This window comes from Scyliorhinus torazame, chromosome 28 (assembly GCF_047496885.1).
Source record: "Scyliorhinus torazame isolate Kashiwa2021f chromosome 28, sScyTor2.1, whole genome shotgun sequence".
In the NCBI taxonomy this organism is placed as follows: domain Eukaryota; kingdom Metazoa; phylum Chordata; class Chondrichthyes; order Carcharhiniformes; family Scyliorhinidae; genus Scyliorhinus; species Scyliorhinus torazame.
Window position 1 is genome coordinate 18,531,731 of NC_092734.1, and position 21,213 is coordinate 18,552,943.

The 21,213-nt window shown below is 46.7% G+C and overlaps 1 protein-coding gene across 2 annotated transcripts in view; it reads right to left on the reverse strand.

The window, feature by feature from the left end:
- cdhr1a (cadherin-related family member 1a) overlaps nucleotides 1-21,213 on the reverse strand; it is a 60,337-nt gene that overhangs the window by 24,992 nt on the left and 14,132 nt on the right. For both annotated transcript variants that reach the window (XM_072491573.1, XM_072491572.1), the window contains exons 3-11: nucleotides 20,547-20,692; nucleotides 15,747-15,797; nucleotides 13,008-13,097; nucleotides 12,802-12,888; nucleotides 11,014-11,130; nucleotides 9,703-9,846; nucleotides 7,290-7,368; nucleotides 5,271-5,371; nucleotides 3,485-3,688 (exon numbers count right to left, since the gene is read on the reverse strand). In XM_072491573.1, the coding sequence (XP_072347674.1) occupies nucleotides 3,485-3,688; nucleotides 5,271-5,371; nucleotides 7,290-7,368; nucleotides 9,703-9,846; nucleotides 11,014-11,130; nucleotides 12,802-12,888; nucleotides 13,008-13,097; nucleotides 15,747-15,797; nucleotides 20,547-20,692 (1,019 nt within the window). The remainder of the gene's footprint in view (nucleotides 1-3,484; nucleotides 3,689-5,270; nucleotides 5,372-7,289; nucleotides 7,369-9,702; nucleotides 9,847-11,013; nucleotides 11,131-12,801; nucleotides 12,889-13,007; nucleotides 13,098-15,746; nucleotides 15,798-20,546; nucleotides 20,693-21,213) is intronic.

The window sequence follows — 21,213 nt, forward strand, 5'->3', positions numbered from 1 at the left end:
AAGGTTGCTGCATAAGATAAAGATGCATGGCATTAAGGGGAAAGTAGTAGCATGGATAGAGGATTGGTTAATTAATAGAAAGCAAAGAGTGGGGATTAATGGGTGTTTCTCTGGTTGGCAATCAGTAGCTAGTGGTGTCCCTCAGGGATCAGTGTTGGGCCCACAACTGTTCACAATTTACATAGATGATTTGGAGTTGGGGACCAAGGGCAATGTGTCCAAGTTTGCAGACGGCACTAAGATAAGTGGTAAAGCAAAAAGTGCAGAGGATACTGGAAGTCTGGATAGGCTAAGTGAATGGGCTAGGGTCTGGCAGATGGAATACAATGTTGACAAATGTGAGGTTATCCATTTTGGTAGGAATAACAACAAAAAGGGATTATTATTTAAATGATAAAATATTAAAACATGCTGCTGTGCAGAGACCTGGGTGTGCTAGTGCAAAAGTCGAAAAAAGTTGGTTTACAGGTGCAACAGGTAATTAAGAAGTCAAATGGAATTTTGTCCTTCATTGCTAGAGGGATGGAGTTTAAGACTAGGGAGGTTCTGCTGCAATTGTATAAGGTGTTAGTGAGGCCACACCTGGAGTATTGTGTTCAGTTTTGGTCTCCTTACTTGAGAAAGGACGTACTGGCACTGGAGGGTGTGCAGAGGAGATTCACTAGGTTAATCCCAGAGCTGAAGGGGTTGGATTATGAGGAGAGGTTGAGTAGACTGGGACTGTACTTGTTGGAATTTAGAAGGATGAGGGGGGATCTTATAGAAACATATAAGATTATGAAGGGAATAGACAGGATAGATGCGGGCAGGTTGTTTCCACTGGCGGGTGAAAGCAGAACTAGGGGGCATCGCCTCAAAATAAGGGAAGTAGATTTAGGACTGAGTTTAGGAGAAACTTCTTCACCCAAAGGGTTGTGAATCTATGGAATTCCTTGCCCAGTGAAGCAGTAGAAGCTCCCTCATTAAGTGTTTTTAAGATAAAGATAGTTTTTTGAAGAATAAAGGGATTAAGGGTTATGGTGTTCGGGCCGGAAAGTGGAGCTGAGACCACAAAAGATCAGCCATGATCTCATTGAATGGTGGAGCAGGCTCGAGGGGCCAGATGGCCTACTCCTGCTCCTAGTTCTTATGTTCTTATGTTCACAGGGATCTGTGTTGACCTCTCAACAATTCAGCCTGGGCGAGATCTTCCAACTGTTCATGCCGGCTGGATCACCCCCGCCATGGTTTTCCTGACAGCGTGGGGTGGGATCAATGTAATGGTGGGCCGCCTCCCGCTGCCGAGAAACACACCGCGGGGAAGGCCAGAGTAATTTTCCCCATATTTATTAACCACATGGTTGATGGGATACAAAACCACGTATTCAAATTAGTCAGTGACACAAAGACAGACAACATTGTAAGTAGTGTGGATGGAAGCATAACATTAGAAAGAGATAGTGATAGATTAAATGGGTGGGTAAAACTGTGGCAAATGCATTGCCAACCATTTGGAATTAGAAAGACTAGAAAGATAATAGTGGAAAGCCAGAAAGAATGGAAGTTTAAAGAGGTTTAGGGGCATGCACATGGTGGTATTAAAATGTGTTGGACAAATACAGGAAATAATTAAAATGGCTTATGTTAGGTGAATTGAACATTCTGAATTCCCACTCAGTGGACCCGAACATGCGCTGGAGTGTGGCAACTAGGGGATTTTCATAGTAACTTCGTTGCAGTGTTAATGTAAGCCTACTTGTGACACTAATAAAGATTATTATTATTAATGAAATGCTGGCTTTTATACAAAGAGGGTGAGAAAACAAAGAGGTAGATGTTATGCTACAGCCCTAGTAAGACCACACCTGAAGTACAGTATGTTCAGTTCCGGCCACTATACTTTCAGAAAGGTCAATTACTCCTGGAGGGAGTACAGCACAGATTTACCAGAATGATGCCCTCGACTCCAAAGGTTCAATTACAAGGAGAGATTACGCAAACTCGGGTTGGTTTGAAGCTTAGGGTTTTATTGTTTTACGGCCTCATATTATAGCAATCATTTAATTACGTTAAGCATTGTAAACGTTTTGTATCCATTTCTTGGCTGTATCCCTGAGAATTTCAGAGGTCCAGGGGTGTTCTGATCGATGTTTAGGTTTAGATTTATTGTCACGTGTACTGAGGTACAGTGAAAAGTTTTGTTCTGCGTACAGTCCAGGCCGATCGCTCCATACATGAAAACATAGAACGTATGATAAATACATGAGGATACATAATGAAAATAAACAGACAGCAGGTGGAGCATAGAAAGCGGGATGAAGATATTAAGAGAACCCTGATAGGGTAGATACTGTTCCCACTGACTGGGGAGTGTAAGACTGGGGGCTACGGCCTAGAAAATAGAAGGAGTAGTGGTAGGAGTTTGAAACTCTCTTCACAAACGGTGATTGATGCTCAATCAATGGTTAATTTTCAATCTGAAATTATCACACCTCAGCCTACATCAATGCACACCCACCAACTGATACAAGCTGCATTTCCTGGTATTTTGAAGGTCAAGGGGTGATTGAAGTTTTCAAGATACTAAGAAGCAATGGGATGTGAGAGATCTGGTTGGGGAGCTGAGGAACAGGGGGAATAGTCCGAAGTCAGAGCGAGTCTTGTCAAGGGAGAAATGCAGAGAAAACTTCGACACAGAATGGGCAGTAGACGTTTGGAACTTTGTTTCGTAATGTCAATTAATGCTGGATCAACAGTTACTATTAATTCGGAGATTGATTGATTCTTGTTAGCTGTTAAAGGACATGGGCCAAAGGCTGCTTTATGGAGTTATGTTACAGATCAACCATGATCTCACTGACTAACTCGGGGGGGGGCTAAAAGACTTCCTTCTCTTCCCATGTTCCTAAGCATGTTCAGTTTGACTTTCGTGGGACCTTTCAAACATATTGTAGCTTCAGTCACAAACATCCATCGCACATTTCCCCACAGTTAAATCCACTGGGGAAACCGACTGCAGAAAGCACAGGCGCTTTATTCCAATGCACTTGCACCCTGCAGTATTTTAAAGGGATGAACCCTCCAAGGACTGAAAGAGTGCATTTCCCCCCAAATTAGGAGATTTGCAGAGAAATGATCCAGTACATATCGGATACTTCCGGATTTCCAATCTGTCTGAACAGCAACCTCTGTAATCCAAGTATACCAGCAGAGAATAACAGCGAGAAATGGGTACAAAACATTCACAACGATTAATGTACTCAACTGGCTGATATCAACAAAAAACAAAACTCCACTGCAGGTATTTTTGATGTGACCGAGTAACAGAGTTTTTAAAGTATGTTTTAAACCAGTAGATGGCAGTACATTCATGAAATAATTTCAAAGAGGTGTTGGCAGAGGTTACAGTTCCACGTAAACTTCTAAAATGGAATTCTTATCTGGAATGTTGCCTTCTCCAATTTAATCTGTGACTGTATTTTGACTGTAAAAGAAGCAGACAAACCTGATCTGAGTCATTGACTGTTATCTTCAGTCCACGCAATATCTCTCCTGCTGCTGGATGTTCGTACATTGTCATTTCAAATTGTGACTGTGGACCGTTTTCACCGTAAAAAGTGGGCCGATGGTTGTTGATGTCCACCACTTGGATTGTTACCATAGCTGTCATAGACACCAGTACGTCAACGTCCGGATTCATTTCCGAAGCCTTGGTGGAAGCACAGCAAAGGATCAGTGTGAGGGCTATGTCTGGATGGTCACATTTCACCCTTGTGTAGCAGCTGGAATACATGGTGTAGTTGGGGGCGCTGACACAGTTGCACTGTCGAATAGGATGATGTGCCCCCCACCCCCCATGTGGCCCCACCACTTCAGTGGCTTTTCTATTGCATTTCTGCAATAGGAACGTCACCCTGAACTGATCTGGGCTAGCAGGCAACATCAGAGTATCCCTGGAGGAGCCTGCGACCCTGGCTAGTTATAGTGTAAGGCATGGGGACACATTTCAAGGAGATTTTTCCCTCTTAGAAATGTGTCTCTTAGGAGATCGAAGCCTACATTGCAATGTACATTGATGCACTATCAATTACGACGAGACGAGAGTAGAGAATAATCGAGGCTTTATTAAACAGAGATGTGTTGCCTCCTGCAGCTGCTACCAGAAATGGGGGCAGCTCGGTGTGCACACGCATTTATACTCCGCCTATTGGGCGGAACCAGCAGGCAGGGATCTACCCCCGTACCTGTAGTACCGTATTACCTCTAATACAAGTATTATACGAACAGTGGTGACTACCACACACATTTCCACAATTATCTTTCAGAAGGAATGTTAAGCCATGGCGTTATTTCAATGAAAAGCAGAGGAATCCTCCCTAGTTGCCTGGTCAATATGAACCCATAGAATCGCGACAGTGCAGAAGGAGGCCATTCAGGGCAAATTTATCATGGCCAACTCACCTAACCTGCACATCTTTCGCCTGTGGGAGGAAACAGGTGCACCCGGAGGAAACCCACGCAGACACGGGGAGAATGTGCAGACTCCGCACAGACAGTCACCCAAGGCTGGAATTGACCCTGGTGTGGTGAGGCAGCAGTGCTAACCACTGTGCCATCCTTAACCAATATCACTAAAAAAAATTATCTGGTCACTATCACAGCTTGCTATCTACAATTTATTCGTGCTTATTTGGCTACAACAGCATTTTCGGACATCCTGAGTTTGTGAAAGGTGCTATGTAAATGCAAATCTTTCTTTCTACACCTCATGGTCTTTGCACAGGTTTCCAACTAAGAGCAGGAGCATTCTTCAGTCCTCAGCCAATACATGGCCATTATTCTACAATCACCTTCACAAGATGTCTTCACTAATGCCACGGGTCTAAACACTTTGTTGTATTCTTTAAGATGAATTTAAGTTTCCTTTGAGAGGATATTTATAAATCCTACGTCAAGTCGCGCTGTTTGAATATTAAAACACACACTTAATGCATTTGTATGAAATGTTAACATCAGCACATTAATAACATAATAAGCAGTTCATTCCATGTTGATGCACACTCTGGAGGAAGAGCTAGCCGAAAGATCATAGGTGCAAATGCACTCTAATTCTTGAATTTGTTAATTTAGATCGACAGTAAATCCTGTGTTGGCGCAGCCCGCTCCTGCCATCAGCTGAATAATGCCTTCATGTCTCTGTTCAAATATTTCACAGAAACACACTAACTATTCTTGCACCTGTATTTATAAAGTAAACCCAGTGTTAAAATGTCAGGCTTTTTATGGCCTACCTGAATGAGAAGTTTGTAAACATCCTTCTGGAGGAGATTTGTGGTTTGCAGAAGAGTAATAGCTCCACTTGTGCTATTTATGTCAAAAGATCCATCATTTCCTGTTAAGAAAGTGCAAGGTATTGATACATGTGGATGGCACTCACATCATGCTTATCGTTTACAAGCCCTGTTGTACCTAATCACATGAATTGAAAGTTAATCTGATTGCCTCCCGCCTACCCTTCAAGTGTGCCATTTAATCAAGGACGCCTCACATTCAGCAGCCTGTTCCACCTGCATCGTCAGTTCAGGGACTCGCTAGATTCACAATTCCATGCTTCCATGTCTCGTTCTCTAACCAGACAATGAGAGCAAGAGAGAATGAGAGTAAGACGGGAGATTGTACCCAAGCCCTGAGATTGGCTGAATAGCTGTGGGCCGCGTGCAAGTTCCTGGTTTGAAGGTTCACAGGGATTGAGGGCTTAACCATTGCTTTTACCAGTTAAGGGCCCAGGACCAGGGGTCATGCCACAGACCAGATAGGCAATTCCATACTCCACCTTTCACAACTGCCAGATGCCCCAAACCATTCTACAGCCAATGAAGTACTTTTAAAGTGTAGTCACTGTTGTAATGTAATGGAAGAGGTTAGCAACAGTGCTATCAAGCGGCACTTACTGGGCAATAACCTGCTCACTGATGCTCAGTTTGGGTTCCACCGGGGTCACTCAGCTCCTGACCTCATTGCAGCCTTGGTTCAAACATGGAGAAAAGGGCTGAACTCCAGAGTTGAGGTGACAGTGACTGCCCTTGACATCAAGGCTGCATTTGACTGAGAATGGCGTCAAGGAGCCCTAGCTAAACTGGTGCCGATGGGAATCGGGGGGAAACGCTCCACTGGTTGAAATTATTCCTGGCACATATGGTTGTGGTTGTTGGAGATCAATCATCCCAGACCCGGGACATCAATGCAGGAGTTCCTCAGGGTAGTATCCTAAGTTCAACCGTCTTCAGCTGCTTCGTTAATGACCTTTCTTCCATCATAAGGTCAGAAGTCTGGGTGTTCACTGATGATTGCACAAAGTTCAGCACCATTTGTGACTCCTCAAATTCTGAAGCATTCCACGTGCAAATGCAGCAAGAACTGGACAATATCCAGGTTTAGGCTGACAAGTGGCAAGTAATATTTGCCCGACTTAAGTGTCAGACAATCACCATCTCCAACAAGAGAGAATCTAACCATTGGCCCTTGACACTCAATGGCATTATCATTGCTGGGTCCCACACTATCAACATCCTAGGGCTACCGCTGACCAGAAACTGAACTGGGCTCGCCATATAACTATGGTGACAAGAACAGGTCAGAGGCTGGGAATCCTGTGATGAGTATCACACCTCCTGACCACCCAAAGCCTGTCCACAATCGACAAGGCACAAGTCAGGACTGTACTGGAAGACTCTCCAGTTGCCTGGATGAGTGCAGCTCCAACAGCACTCAAGAAACTCAACACCATCCAGGAAAAAGCAGCCCATTTGATTGCTCCTCTTTCCACAAACATTCATTCCCTCCACCATCGACGAAAAGTGGCAGCCTGTGTACCATCTATAAGATGCACTGCAGGAACTCACCAAGGCTCCTTAGGCGCCACCTTACAAACTCACAACCACTATCATCTAGAGGGACAAGGGCAGCAGATACCTGGAGGTTCCACTCCAAACCACTCACCATCCTGACTTATATATTGCCGTTCCTACATTGTAAAAAAGTGCACTATTCTCTTCAACTGCATTTTCCTTGAGTGTGTTTTTGAGTGCTGTCGTGTTAGATTTCAGGGTGAGTTCATGAATCAACAATCCTCTTTATTCAAACCTATGAAAACTCGCTGCTGGTTATTCAAACTGTCCACACACTCTCAGGCTTAAGAAGCACACACATCATCCTTTCAAAAACCTACTGATTATGGACAGTAAGAAAGGAAACCGGGATGTCAGTAGTTCACTCCCACCCTGTCCCTTCCATTGGGTAACTTTACTTACCGTGGGCAATAGTGTAATGGATTGGATTGGGATTCCCAAGATCTCCATCAGAGGCCATCACGCTAAATACTTCTGAACCCTAACAGGAAAGTAAAAATACATAGTAGGTATGAAACTTCGCAATGTTTTTATTTCACCCGCGTTATCGACTTGCCTTTTTCCTCTAAGTTTTGACTGTTTCATTAAGGTTAATTTCTGTGGATTTCCTCCCCGCCAATAGCATGTTGTGCATCTTGCTAAATATCAGTCACATGGAGCCTTCTCGGGAAATGCTACACTCCTCTTGGCAACTCTTAACAGGCAACTCTTACCATTCGGTCCATGAGCCATGGCTATCACATCGCCCTAAGCATCGAGCTTTTCCCTTTAAATTTTTGTGCAGCAGCAGCAACAAATTCCTCAACAGAGTTGTTGCGAAGTTATCTTATCTATTGTTTGCACTTCTTTGAATTATGCTGTATAAAAGAGGAGGACACTTGGCCTGCCACATAACCAAAGGACCAGTGTAGGTGTTGCTGCAGCTCCACAGTAGCAGTGCCACCTCTGGAGCAGAAGGTTGCGGGTTGAAGTCTGACTTCAGGGTCTGAAGCAGAATCTAAGCTGATGCCTCAGCACAGCAGTGAGATGAAATGTTAAACCGAAGCCTGTCCACTGTGCAGGGGCTACACCTGAAAGCGAAAGACAAAGTAGAGGAAAAAGCAATAAGGGACAGCAGGAATAATGTTTCGGGACCACTTTTCCTGGGATACATACATACAACTGTATTAAATCAACAGCAGTAAAGCCACACTTCAGCAGCATTACAGCTGTTGTTACGATAACCTGGGCAAGGGTCAATTCCAGCCCCCCTTGACCCCGACTCCCAACACTATTGATTTAACAAATAATTATTTTCAAAATGTCTGAAGTCTTTGCCCTTGGCTGCTTACTAAATTATAATTTTTATTCATGACAAGAACCATAATGAAATATGCATCAAATACAACAGGTTAACTATTATCTCATTTTTAAACCCCCACTTGCCCCCCACCCTCTATACAGACACACACACACACAAGACAAACAAACACAGAGGGGTGTAGAGGGGTAAAAAATCAAGTAAAAGATAATGGGCTGGGTTCTCCGCTGTCGGGACTCTCCATTGCGCCGGCAGCCCGGAGATTTCCCGACAGCGTGGGGCTTCCCACAATGGGAAACCCGCCCAAAGTGTTTTGTTTCAGATGATCGTCTTTAAGCACACTTTTCTTCAAACCAGGCTTTCAAATCGTGGTCTCTGATTTTCCGTCTGTAATGGTTTTCACTGTAGATTCATTCAGGTCTCTGCAGTTTCAGAAATACACGAGCCATCTAGCTTTCTGGATGAATCACGAGCGAGAGAAAGAGAGAGCAGGTTCTTGTCTCTCAGCGTCCAGGTCTCCAACTGTTCTTTCCTTAGGCCTCTGGAAATCATCCCACTCAGGCAGGCTCCAATTACCACCTGTTACTGGGCAGAATACAGTCTCTTGGCCAATTCATTGACCACCAGCCAACCAATTGAACCGAGTTTCCCTCTCTCAGGTGCCACAAAGTCTGAGTTCTGCTGCTCGGAAACTAGCACCATATCCTATGTTGCAATTTTTGAAATCCTCATTCTCGCTGCTGCTTGACTTAAAGACACATGTCCACTTAGCACCCATGGATCAAAATGATGATAGCAAAAAAATAAAGAAAGGGGAAATAAGGGTATCTTAAAATAAGGACCGTTGCATTGTAATGCCAAAGAATTCTTGGGTTCCAGGGTGTTTTAAGCAAAAGATTAAAGGCTATGGCAGATGTCAGTAAAAGCTTGATACATGTGTTAGTCCAAGTGTTAATTTATAACAAGTACTTGAATTAACTCTGTTTATTTATTATTGTGTAGTCTTGATTATTCATTCCAAGTTTCATTTCACTTCACTCTCTGTTCTTCATGAACCTGTGAGAATGTGGAAAATGCCTTCTGTCTGCTGCTTAGTGATTACATAAGAACAGGAGGAGGCATGACAGCTCCAAACGCTTGTCCCGCTATTCAATTAGGTCACGACAGTGCTGTATTTTATCTCTTATCTAAGCACTTTGGTTCCATAACTCTTAATATCCTTGCCTCACAAAAAAATCCATCACTCCCCATTTTTCACATTTTTAATCGACCTGGATTCAATACTTTTTTTGGAGATGGGAGTTTCAGCTTTCCAACACTAATTGGCCAAGTCATGAAAGTAATTATTGATTGGTAAATTCTTCTCACTTGATCATCAGCTAAAGCTAATCTCCATCTCACCGAGGCTTTGCATTTTCACACTATTAAATCAGCCTTCTCAACTGAGACCTGACCATCTGTACTAGTACCCACTTACAATAATGAATATGCGATGGATCACAATCCACTACTTACAGGCTCGGTATTTTCATACACAGATACAAAATAAGGTGTGCCAGAAAATATGGGAGGGGTGTCCTGAATATCCACAACATTGATGGTAATGGTGGTTGTGGAAGAGCAAATTCGATACTTTCCTCTCAGCTTCCCACCGCCATCCTAAGATCAACGTAAAACCAAATTTGTATTTCTTAAAGAAACAAGAAACTCACACAGCATGCTCACCCCCCACCGAGCCCCCCACATCGCAGCCCCTATCTCACCCCCCACCTCACTCCGCACCTCACCCCCCACCTCGCTCCCCTACCTCACCCCCACATCACCCCCCCACTCCCCACCTCACCCCCCACCTCCCCACCTCACCCCCACCTCACTCCACACCTCACCCCCCACCTCGCTCCCCTACCTCACCCCCACATCACCCCCCCACTCCCCACCTCACCCCCCACCTCCCCCACCTCACACCCCACCTCACACCCCATCTCAGCCCCCACCTCACCCCCACCTCAACCCCCCACCACGCCCCTCACATGTTGCACCCAACTTGCCCCCCCACCTCACCCCCCCCTCACCCCCCACCTCACCCTCCCACCTCACCCCAACCTCACCCCCCCACCATGCCCCCTCACATGTTGCACCCAACTCGCCCCCCCACCTCACCCCCCCCTCACCCCCCACCTCACCCCAACCTCACCCCCCCCACCATGCCCCCACACTTGGCGCACCTTCCTCGCCACCCCACCTCACCCCCCCTCACCCCCATCTCACCCTCCCACCTCACCACCACCACCTCACCCCCCACCATGCCCCCTCATCTGGCGCACATTCCTCGCCCCCCCACCACACACCCCACCACACACCCCACCTCACACCTCACCTCACACCCCACCTCACACCCCACCTCACACCCCACCTGACCACCCACCTTGCTCCCCACCTCACCCCCCCACCTCACCCCCATCTGGAGCCCCCACCTCGCCCCCCCCCCCCCACCTCACCCCCCACTTCACCCCCCGGCTCACCCTACAGACACACACACACATATGCGTGCACGCACATGCGCACTCACACACACTTGCACACACATGCAAACACATGCACACACACGCACTCACATACGCACGTGAGCAGGCACTCACACACACGCACTTACACACTCACATGCACACACAGATGCACGCATACATACACACGCACACAATCACGCAATGTACACATGCACTCAAACATGCTCACGCACACACATGCATACATGCACACACGCACTCACATGTGCGCACACACGCACATGCACACACAAAATGTGCTGTAAAACTGACAATTTACCTTGGCTATAACAGTAACAATATGAGTCCTGGATTTCTCAAAATCCAGAGTTACACTTGACTTTATTCGAAGGACTCCACTGTATCGCTCCATTGAAAATTTGCTTTTACGCATATTCTGGAAGAGATGAATTAGAAGATGCATCAAATCAAGGATGAACAATATTCTTCTTTTTAAAAAAAAATATATTTATTAAAGTTTTCTAACACAATTTTTCTCCCTTACAAACAATAACCTCCCCCATCGTAACAAAAAAAAACGAGAAATCGCGCAGAGCAAGATATATACATGGCAAAATGATATATTTACACAGCTTTGTACACTGGCCCTCATCCGTACGTGCCAGTTTCCCCAACCCTTCATGTTATCTCTTGCTCATCCACCCTCCCAGGCAGTCCCCCCTTTCCCTCCCCCCCTCCCAGGATGACCCCTCCACCCCCCCCCCCCCCCCCCCCCCCAAGGTTGCTGCTGCTGCTGACCGACCTTCCTCTAACGCTCCGCGAGATAGTCTAGGAATGGTTGCCACCGCCTGTAGAACCCCTGCGCAGACACTCTCAAGGCGAACTTAATCCTCTCCAACTTTATGAACCCAGCCATATCATTTATCCAGGCCTCCAGGCTGGGGGGCTTCGCCTCCTTCCACATTAGCAAGATCCTTCGCCGGGCTACTAGGGACGCAGAATGCCGGCCTCTTTCGCCTCCTGCACTCCCGGTTCATCCACTACTCCAAATATTGCTAGCCCCCAGCTTGGCTTGACCCGGACTTTCACCACCTGAGATATTGCTCCCGCCACTCCTCTCCAGAACCCCTCCAGTGCCGGGCATGACCAAAACATATGGACATGGTTCGCCGGGCTCCCTGAGCACCTTCCACATCTGTCCTCTACCCCAAAGAACCTACTCAACCTCGCCCCCGTCAAGTGCGCTCTGTGGACCACCTTAAATTGTATCAGGCTGAGCCTGGCACACGAGGAGGAGGAATTAACCCTACCTAGGGTAGGAGGCCATTCGGCCCATCGAGTCTGCACCGGCTCTTGGAAAGAGCACCCTACCCAAGGTCAACACCTCCACCCTATCCCCATAAACCAGTAACCCCACCCAACACTAAGGGCAATTTTGGACACTAAGAGCAATTTATCATGGCCAATCCACCTAACCTGCACATCTTTGGACTGTGGGAGGAAACCGGAGCACCCGGAGGAAACCCACGCACACACGGGGAGGATGTGCAGACGCCGCACAGACAGTGACCCAAGCCGGAATCGAACCTGGGACCCTGGAGCTGTGAAGCAATTGTGCTAGCCACAATGCTACCATGCAAACCCCTCTTGAATCAGGGACACCGACTACCCAGGCTTGACTGTGAAGAATCTGAAGGAGTTACTAATAGGCTCTCCAATTATTACGTAGAATGTGGTTACAATGCAGGGTTAAAACCATCACGTAGCTCCAGATAACTTTGTTGGACCCTTCACTTGGTGTACATATTTCAGTATCTGGCTGCCATACCACGCAGTCATCCTGGCCTGTGTCAACTGCTTTTGCTGAAGAATCTCTCAATATTTCCACAATCTGAATGGGTGCTCTGCCCTTCTGAATTTTTACAGCTATCAATTGTGATGTCAAGTCACAATGTCACAACTACAAAAAACATAAATGTAGTCTCTTTTGCTCCACTCTGCTAAATCGTGGTGTTTCTGTGTAAAATTCCCATCTTGATGTTTTTTGGTACAGTGTGAGGATATTTTCATTATAACAGCCCAAAATTGTGTGATCGAGGAAGCGTACCTGCAGAAAGTAGGTGACACTGCCTCCAGCTCCATTGTCTTTGTCCACCGCGTGCACCTTGAATATGCTGCCGCCCGAAGGGGTGTTCTGGCAGAACCCCGATCCAAGAAAAAAAACATTGGTCAACAGAAGCTTGGCGTTGAATATTTATCAGTCACCAATTAATTAATTGATTGAGGAAGTTACAGTTCTTAAAAGCAGTTTACCTCAGGCACATTGATGGTGTAGGGCGTATTCATGAATTCTGGGCTCTCATCATTGGCATCTGTTACAAGTATTCGCACCTTTTCGACAACCTGCAAACACAAAAAGCTCGCTAACCACCATTCTTGGCTGAAAGAAGATGTACGCCTGTGGCCCATTTGGAAAGAATCACGGGGGGGGAAAAACAGTGCATGAAATCTGTGCTTCGCAGAGGCTGAAAACAATAATTGGCGAAAGTGTTTTGCGTTGAGAATAATTTTGACAGAAAGTGCCCCGGCGATGACACTAAAATAGAATGTCCACCCAGGATGTGCCTGAATAGCTCCGTTCTGTGAAATAACACTGTGTACATTACGTACAGGCAAGGGTTCTTAGTACAAAGCAGGAATTTCTAAATGAAAGAGAATCATACTGCCGAGGTATTTCTCAAATCAGCTCATTAACTGCATGTCCTGAAACGCTCCCCAATTAGTGCCCCCAATGGGAATGCGAACTGCGCGCAATTCAGTCCTAGCAGTGTCAACGCTTAGGATGGGATTCTCCAGCCACGCCTGCTCGCTGACCGGAGAATCCCACCCGAGGTCAATGGACTTTTCCATTGTCTGCGTCTCGCCCATGGGTGATCTTGCAGGTGGCAGAGTGGAAGAATCCAGGCCTTAGTCTCCTCCACGGAGAATTTCACCCATGGTCTCTCAAAGAAATTGTAATCATAGAATCCCTACAGTGCAGGAGGCTATTCAGTCCATTGAGTCTGCACTGACCCTACCCATGCCCACGCCCCTGCCCTATCCCCGTAACCCACCTGAACTGCACATCCCTAGACACTAAGGGCAATTTATCATGGCCAATCCACCAAACCTGTAAATCTTTGGACTGTGGGAGGAAACCCACGCAGACACAGGGAGAATGTGCAAACTCCACACAGAAAGTCACCCAAGGTCAGAATTGAACCTGGGTCCCTGACGCTGTGAGGCAGCAGTGCTAATCACTGTGTCACCCTGCCGCCCCTCAATGAGCCACAACATTGCTCCGAATCAATTTTAAATTATATAATTATAAATGTTATAATCTAAATGTTAGATTGTTTGGCGACTTGGGCAGCGAGATGGCAGATGGAGTTTAATCTGGACAAATGTGAGGTAATGTATTTTAGAAGGTCTAATACAGGTAGGGAAATAGTGAATGGTAGAACCCTTAAGAGTATTGACAGTCAGAGAGATCTTGGTGTACAGGTCCACAGGTCACTGAAAGGGGCAGCACAAGTGGAGAAGATAGTCAAGAAGGCATACGGCATGCTTGCCTTCATTGGCTGGGGCATTGAGCATAAGAATTGGCAAGTCATGTTACAGCTGTATAGAACCTTAGTTAAGCCACACTTGGAGTATCGTGTTCAATTCTGGTCGCCACACTACCAGAAGGATGTGGAGGCTTTAGAGAGGGTGCAGAAGACATTTACCAGGATGTTGCCTGGTATGGAGGGCATTAGCTATGAGGAGAGGTTGAATAAACTTGGTTTGTTCTCACTGGAACGAAGGAGGTTGAGGGGCGACCTGATAGAGGTCTACAAAATTATGAGGGACATAGACAGAGTGGGTAGTCAGAGACTTTTTCCCAGGGTATAGGGGTCAATTACTAGGGGGCATAGGTTTAAGGTGTGAGGGGCAAGGTTTAGAGGAGATGTATGAGGCAAGTTTTTTTACACAGAGGGTAGTGGGTGTCTGGAACTCGCTGCCGGAGGAGGTGGTGGAAGCAGGGACGATAGTGACGTTTAACGGGCATGTTGACAAATACATGAATAGGATGGGAATAGAGGGATACGGACACCGGAAGTGTAGATGATTTTAGTTTAGACGGGCAGCATGGTCGGCGCAGGCTTGGAGGGCCGAAGGGCTTGTTCCTGTGCTGTACCTTTCTTTGTTCTTTGTTCTTAATCATTGAAACCTCTGCGCAAAGCCACATCATTAAGGAAAGAAATGTATAGCCACTGTGCTGTTGAAATACTTTTACTTTTGCTTTGCAAAGGATTTTGCAGACTCTGAGATTCAAAACGGTTGCTATTTGTTTTTTGTTTGCTTGTAAGAGTATTATCCTCTTCCTGTGCTTACGTACATGCCATCCATCTGTGTAAACTCATAAGATTAGAATCCAGAAAGCTAACAGTGGAAAAGCCTCTGATGAGATTACTGAGACCACTAACATCGACTGCTGCCATTTCAAACCACGCGAATGAGTGACAGAAATTGTCAACTGCTTTTCTGGCTGGAACACCTGCTAATTATAGGTTTGCCTCACTCCCACCCTGGCTGGTTCAGGAGCACCTCCGCTTACACAATGTCCACTCCTACATCCCCTTCCTCTTGCACCTCCCCCGCTCTCTTCTGGCTCACTCTCACAGTAAAACAGAGAGAAATACAGTAGAAAATGGAAATGATTTGCTCCCGTTCTGTAGCTCCATAGATAGGGCTCCATGTGACAATGAGTTGTGTACGTGGGGATTGACGCAATCACATTCAGGATGAGCAGAACATTAAATGAGGAAATAAAAAGCACTGGGATCTGGGTAAATAAATATTTGGCTGTCAACAATTTTATTTAACTGAGGGCTGCCTGCTGACAATTGTTTCCATGAACAAGCACGATATTTGCTACGGGGATCCTCACTTAAAATTATTTGACTGCTGTACAGGCAATGTCTCCGACGATAGTTTAAGGACTAATTTCTAATGTTGAAGAAGTCTTACTTTATTCACACTGTCAGAAATGCCGACCAGTACTTCAACCTCAGCTTCTTTCTGGAAAACAAAAACAACGTACTTCGAACTTATTGAATTAAACCAATGGTCCATCTTCCAAATGTGTCCCCCTCAGGATGGAACCTCAATTACCAAGACCGTACATTTGGATATCACGCCCTTGATATGAAGACCATGGGTGGAATTCTCCAATCTCCCAGCCGTGTGTTTCTCAGTGGCGGGAGGTGGTGCGCCGTTCGCTGGCAGCAGGAGACCCGCAGGGGTGGGGGGGGTGGGGGTGGGGGGGGGGGGGGGGTGCCCAGCCGGCGCGACCAGAAAGTCCCGCTGGCGTGAACGGCCGGGGAATTCTGGCCCATGTCCGTCATCTGGAGACACCCTTCGGGATTGTGTATTCTGTTACGATCAGGTGAACTGGCTGCTTCAGGAGCACCTCCTCTTACAGAAGAGTCCGCAGCCGCCATAGTCCGGGGAGGGCTGATCCGCGGGCAGGGAGGACTGGGGGCACTGTTGGGGGGGTGGTCCAGGGCTTCACGGTGCGGCTGCTGCAGGCCGCCGCCATGTGCATGCGCGGCCACGGACCCGGCAACTCTCCGGGCCAGGTACTCTACGCTGCCTTCCTGCTCGCGCCCAGCCAAACGGAGTATCGGTGGCCATTTTGCACCGTATTTCCGGTCGTAAAAGGACACCATTCCCATACCAGCGTCAGGCATAACCTGAGAATCGGAGAATCCAGCCCGCAATTTCTCCTCAACTCCATTTTCCATTTTCCACCTCTTATCCTAAGACTTTGACCTCTTGTTCTAGAATGCCCCACAAGAGGAAGTATCTACTCCATCTCTACTTTATCCACATCTTTTACATTGTGTATAGCTCAATTTGATCTCCCTCATTCTATTAAACTCTAGAGAGTATAGGCCTAAACTGTTCAATCTCTCTTCATACGACAAACCCCACATCTCTGGAATCAACCTAGTGAACCTCCTCTGAACTGCCTCCAATGCCACTACATCTTTCCTCAAATAAGGGGACCAAAACTGTGCACAATACTCCAGGTGCTGTCTTACCAATGCCATGTACAGTTGCAACAACACTTCCTTACCTTTATATTCTATTCCTTTAGCTATAAATGCAACATAACATTCACTTTCTTTATTATCTGCTGTACCTGCGTGTTAGTTTTCTGTGACTCAAGAACGAATTCGCCCAGATCCCTCTGCAACAGAGCAGGAACATGAGGAAGGAAGGAGGTAACCTAGGTCCTTTCTGCCTGGGTTGTCTGTGAAGAACTCATCTGTGTGTGATAGCACAGACTCACAGAATGTCTACAGTGCAAAAGGAGACCCATTGTGTCTGCACTGGTTCCCTGAAAGAGCATTCTACCTGTTGTGTTCTGCTTCTTCATGTAGCATAAGCTGCTTCCTTGATGTATACTCTGACAAAGGAAGGTTCAGACTTGGAGATAGGTTTAACACATTTATTGAACAGTTAACAATTCTCCTACTTGAGTTCGACTCTCCTGCTAATCTTGTTATAGTAACTCAATCTAACTAACCAGTCTGCTCTAATCCATGCGGTGGGTGTGATGCTTCCTGATCTGCCCCTGTCCCTCTGAGTGTCGTCTGTGGAAAGAAAAAGAGCATGTGTGCCCTGTCCTTTTATATGGGTAGCCCCCTTGTGGTAGTGTCACCTCTGGGTGTGTCTTGACTGCCCATTGGTCGTGTCCCATCTTACTGACCTATTGGTTGAATGTCTGTGTGCCATGATGTCTCTGGTGCTCCCTCTAGTGTTTATTTAGTTCTAGTGTATTTGCATTAACCCCTTGTGTATTTACAGTGATGCATATCACCACACTACCGAGATCTACTTCCCTGCCTTATCCCCATAACCTTGCTTCGTCTTTCTTTTCAAATAAAAATTCAATTCCCTTTTGAGTACCTCGATCAAACCTGCCTCCACCACTCTCTCAGGAAGTGTGTTGGAGACTCCAACCTCCCTCTGGGTGGAAAATGTTTTTCTCACATCACTTCTACTGTTTTATCAATTACTTGGGCTCCAATTCTTGATGTTCTCTTGAGTGGAAACAAATTCTCACTATCTACCCTGTCCACAATCCCTCAGGATCTTGAATACCGCCATCAAATCTCCTTCTTTCCTTCAAGGTGAACAGTCCCAACTTCTCCAATCTACTCTCATAGCTACCGTTCTTTATCCCTGGAATAACTCTTGTGAATCTCCTTGTACTCTCTCCAATGCCTTCACATCCTTCCTCAAGTATGGTGCCCAGAACGAGACACCGTCTCCAGATGAGGTGCGGGGTCGGTGCGGATCACTAAGGTCTGACCAAACATGAACCTGATGTGATGGACCTTGTGGTGGGCCAAGGGGGTAACTCTTTAAGGAAGCTGCCCCCAAGGTCCACTCCACGGCCACTCTCACCCCCACAATGCACTAACTGCCCTCCCATCCTCTACCAGACCACTCACCACCCGGCCCTCAGAGTCTCCTTAAAATGGGAGAACCCCTAGGAAACCCCTAACTATAGGAACCCACAACAGAAAATCCTTAAAATGGGAGATCCCCCCCCCCCCCGAGACCCTAAAACTAAATGGATCCCCCACAGCAGCCCCCTAATTAAAGGGACCACAGAGACCCCTAACTAAAGGGACCCCCAACAGGGACCCCCTCCCCACATAGACCCCCTCCCCACATAGACCCCCTCCCAGAAAAGTGATCCCTGTCTGGAAGCGAGAGAGTAGTCAAAACTGGGGCAGTGAAAACAATTACAGTTATAACACTCACCTGGAAGCACCTTGGATGGGATTCTCTGATCCTGAGGCTAAGTGTTGACGCCGTGGTAAAGGCCGTCGTGTTTCTCGACGGCGTCAACATGGCCTAAGGATCAGCAATTCTGGCCACGCCGCTCCAGCTGCCGATGCCGGCGTCAACTAGGCGCTGCGTGATCCACGTATGCGTAGTGGCTCCCTTCTCCGTGCAGGCCCCGATGCAACATGGTGTAGGGGCCGGCATGGAAGAAAGGAGGCCCCCAGCCCGAAAGGCCGGCCCGTCGATTGGTGGGCCCCGATTACGGGCCAGGCCACAGCGGAGGCCCCACCCCGGGGTCGGACCCCCCCTCCCCCCCCACAGGCCACCCCCCGGACCCTTCCACGCTGAGGTCCCGCCGGGTAAGACCAGGTTAGAACAGCGTCGGCGAGACTCGGGTTTTTGGGTACGGCCGCTCGGCCCATCCAGGGTGGAGAAGCGCCGGGGGGGGGGACCCAGCCAGTGCCGTGCCGGCGCCAATGGCGTCAATTCTCCGCTCGCGGAGAATCGCGTCCCGCCATCGGGGCAGCGGGGCGCGATTCGCGCTGGTCACGGCGATTCTTCGGCCCAGCCCCGGGCTGAGAGAATCCCGCCCCATGTCTCCATTCCTGGAAAGAGAACAGCTGGGACCTGTATTTAAACCCCTCATATCTAAGTGGCTTTCTTTAATTATCCTGTACTTATCTAAGTGACGATTGATTTTATCCTGAACTGTTGTTTTCAAGCGTTTCCCTACCACCAAAGTCAAACTGATTGGTCTGTAGTTGCCGGCTTTATCCTTGCACCCCTTTTTGAACAAGGGTGAAACATTGACAATTTCCCAGAGCTCTGGCATTACCCTATGTCAAAGGAAGACTGGAAGATTATCACCAGTGTCTCTTCAATTCACTTTCGCATTTCCCTCAACACACTTGAATACATCTCATCCGGACCTGGTGCCTTATCATTTGAAGTAAAGATAGCCTTTGTAACACCTCATCCTTCTCAATTGGACATTCTTCTAGCTTCCCAGTTATCTCTTCCCTCAGCTTGGGTAACATCTTCTTCTTTAGTAATGACAGGTGCAAAGTACTCACCTAATATCTCCACTATTTCTCCTGCCTCTAATTACAAGACACCCTTTTTATCCCCAATCGACCGTTCTCTTACTTTTACCACCCTTTTATTATTGATATGCTTGTAGAAGACCTTGGAATTCTCTATCATGTTAGCTGCCAGTCTCTTTTCATGCTCTCACCTTGATTTTCTTATTCATTTTTTTCACTTCCCCTCTGGTCCTTCTCTATTCAACCCGATTCTCCATTGTATTTGACATTATACCTGACATCTGTGGGCACTTCTTTCTTTTCATCTTCACCTCCTTCTCCTATTTGAGAAACCTTGCCGGCAATACTACCTTTTTGATGGTGGCTCATTGTTCAGCCTTTTAGGCCAACATTTGATTCCCACTCACTCGACTCAGATGCATTCTCATCCCAGCCAAGTTGGCTTTCCCCCAATTAATTTTCCCTGCTCTGGCTTGTTCCTTGTCCTTTTCCATGCCCGGCCTAAACGCTATGATACAATGGCCACAGACTCCACTGTGGTGTCCCACTGATATTTGATCCACTTGATCCTCTCATTCCCCAGAATGAGGTCCAACGGTGCCTTCCCTATCTTTGGAATGGAAATATACTGTTGCAGAAAATTATCTCAATTACTTTCCAAAAACTCTCATCCCTCTTGTCCCTTTGCGCTATTGTTATCCCATCTGTATTTGGATCATTAAAGTCCCCCATTATAATTACTCTATAATTCTTGCATCACTCTGATTTCTTTTCAAATTTGTTTCCCTGCATCCCTTCCATCATTTGATGGTCTCTATCGTACACCGATCAATGATTCCGCGATTCGATGATAAAAACCAGTACCTACCAGCGTTGAATTGGAGAAAAATTGATAGTAAAACAAAACAGCAAAGAGCCTTACCTCTCTGTCCAACTCCTCTACCAAAGTGACGGTCCCTGTTTGTGGTTCCACTGCAAAATAGTGTTTTGCTCCGGGTTCAAAGGTCAAGTCATAAGTGACTGCATTTCCCTCTGGATCTGTGCCGTTTAACGTGTACAGATGTGATCCTGGAGAGGAATGTCAATATACCCTGAGATAAACAGCACTCTTGAGAACCACAATGGATATGCAAGTGAGGTCAGTGTGGAATTTCCCACTAGTGAATTAACTGATTGGGATCTAATTTTAAATCTAATCAAACCCAGCAATTCAACTTCAGAATCCACAAAAGCCAAAGTGCAGGAGGAGAATCCAGATGTCTCACCATAAGACATAGGAGCAGAATTAGGCCACTCGGCCCATCGAAACTGCTACACTATTCAACCATGGCTGATATTTTTCTCACATTTTACCACTCACTATCACTTTAGAAATATGGGATACTAATGTGCCAGAATCTGAATTATTGAATTCACGGGTTGTGGAAGTGGTAGCTTTGGGGTTAATGACCTGACAGTCGATACAACGATGCAGTCAGAAAAATTTGCTAAGTACAAACCCTGGATCAAAAGGGACATCTCCTCAGCCGCCTGTAAAGTTTGATCCCTTCCAGCACTCCAGAGTTGAACTCCTCCAGCCCCAAAGCTCA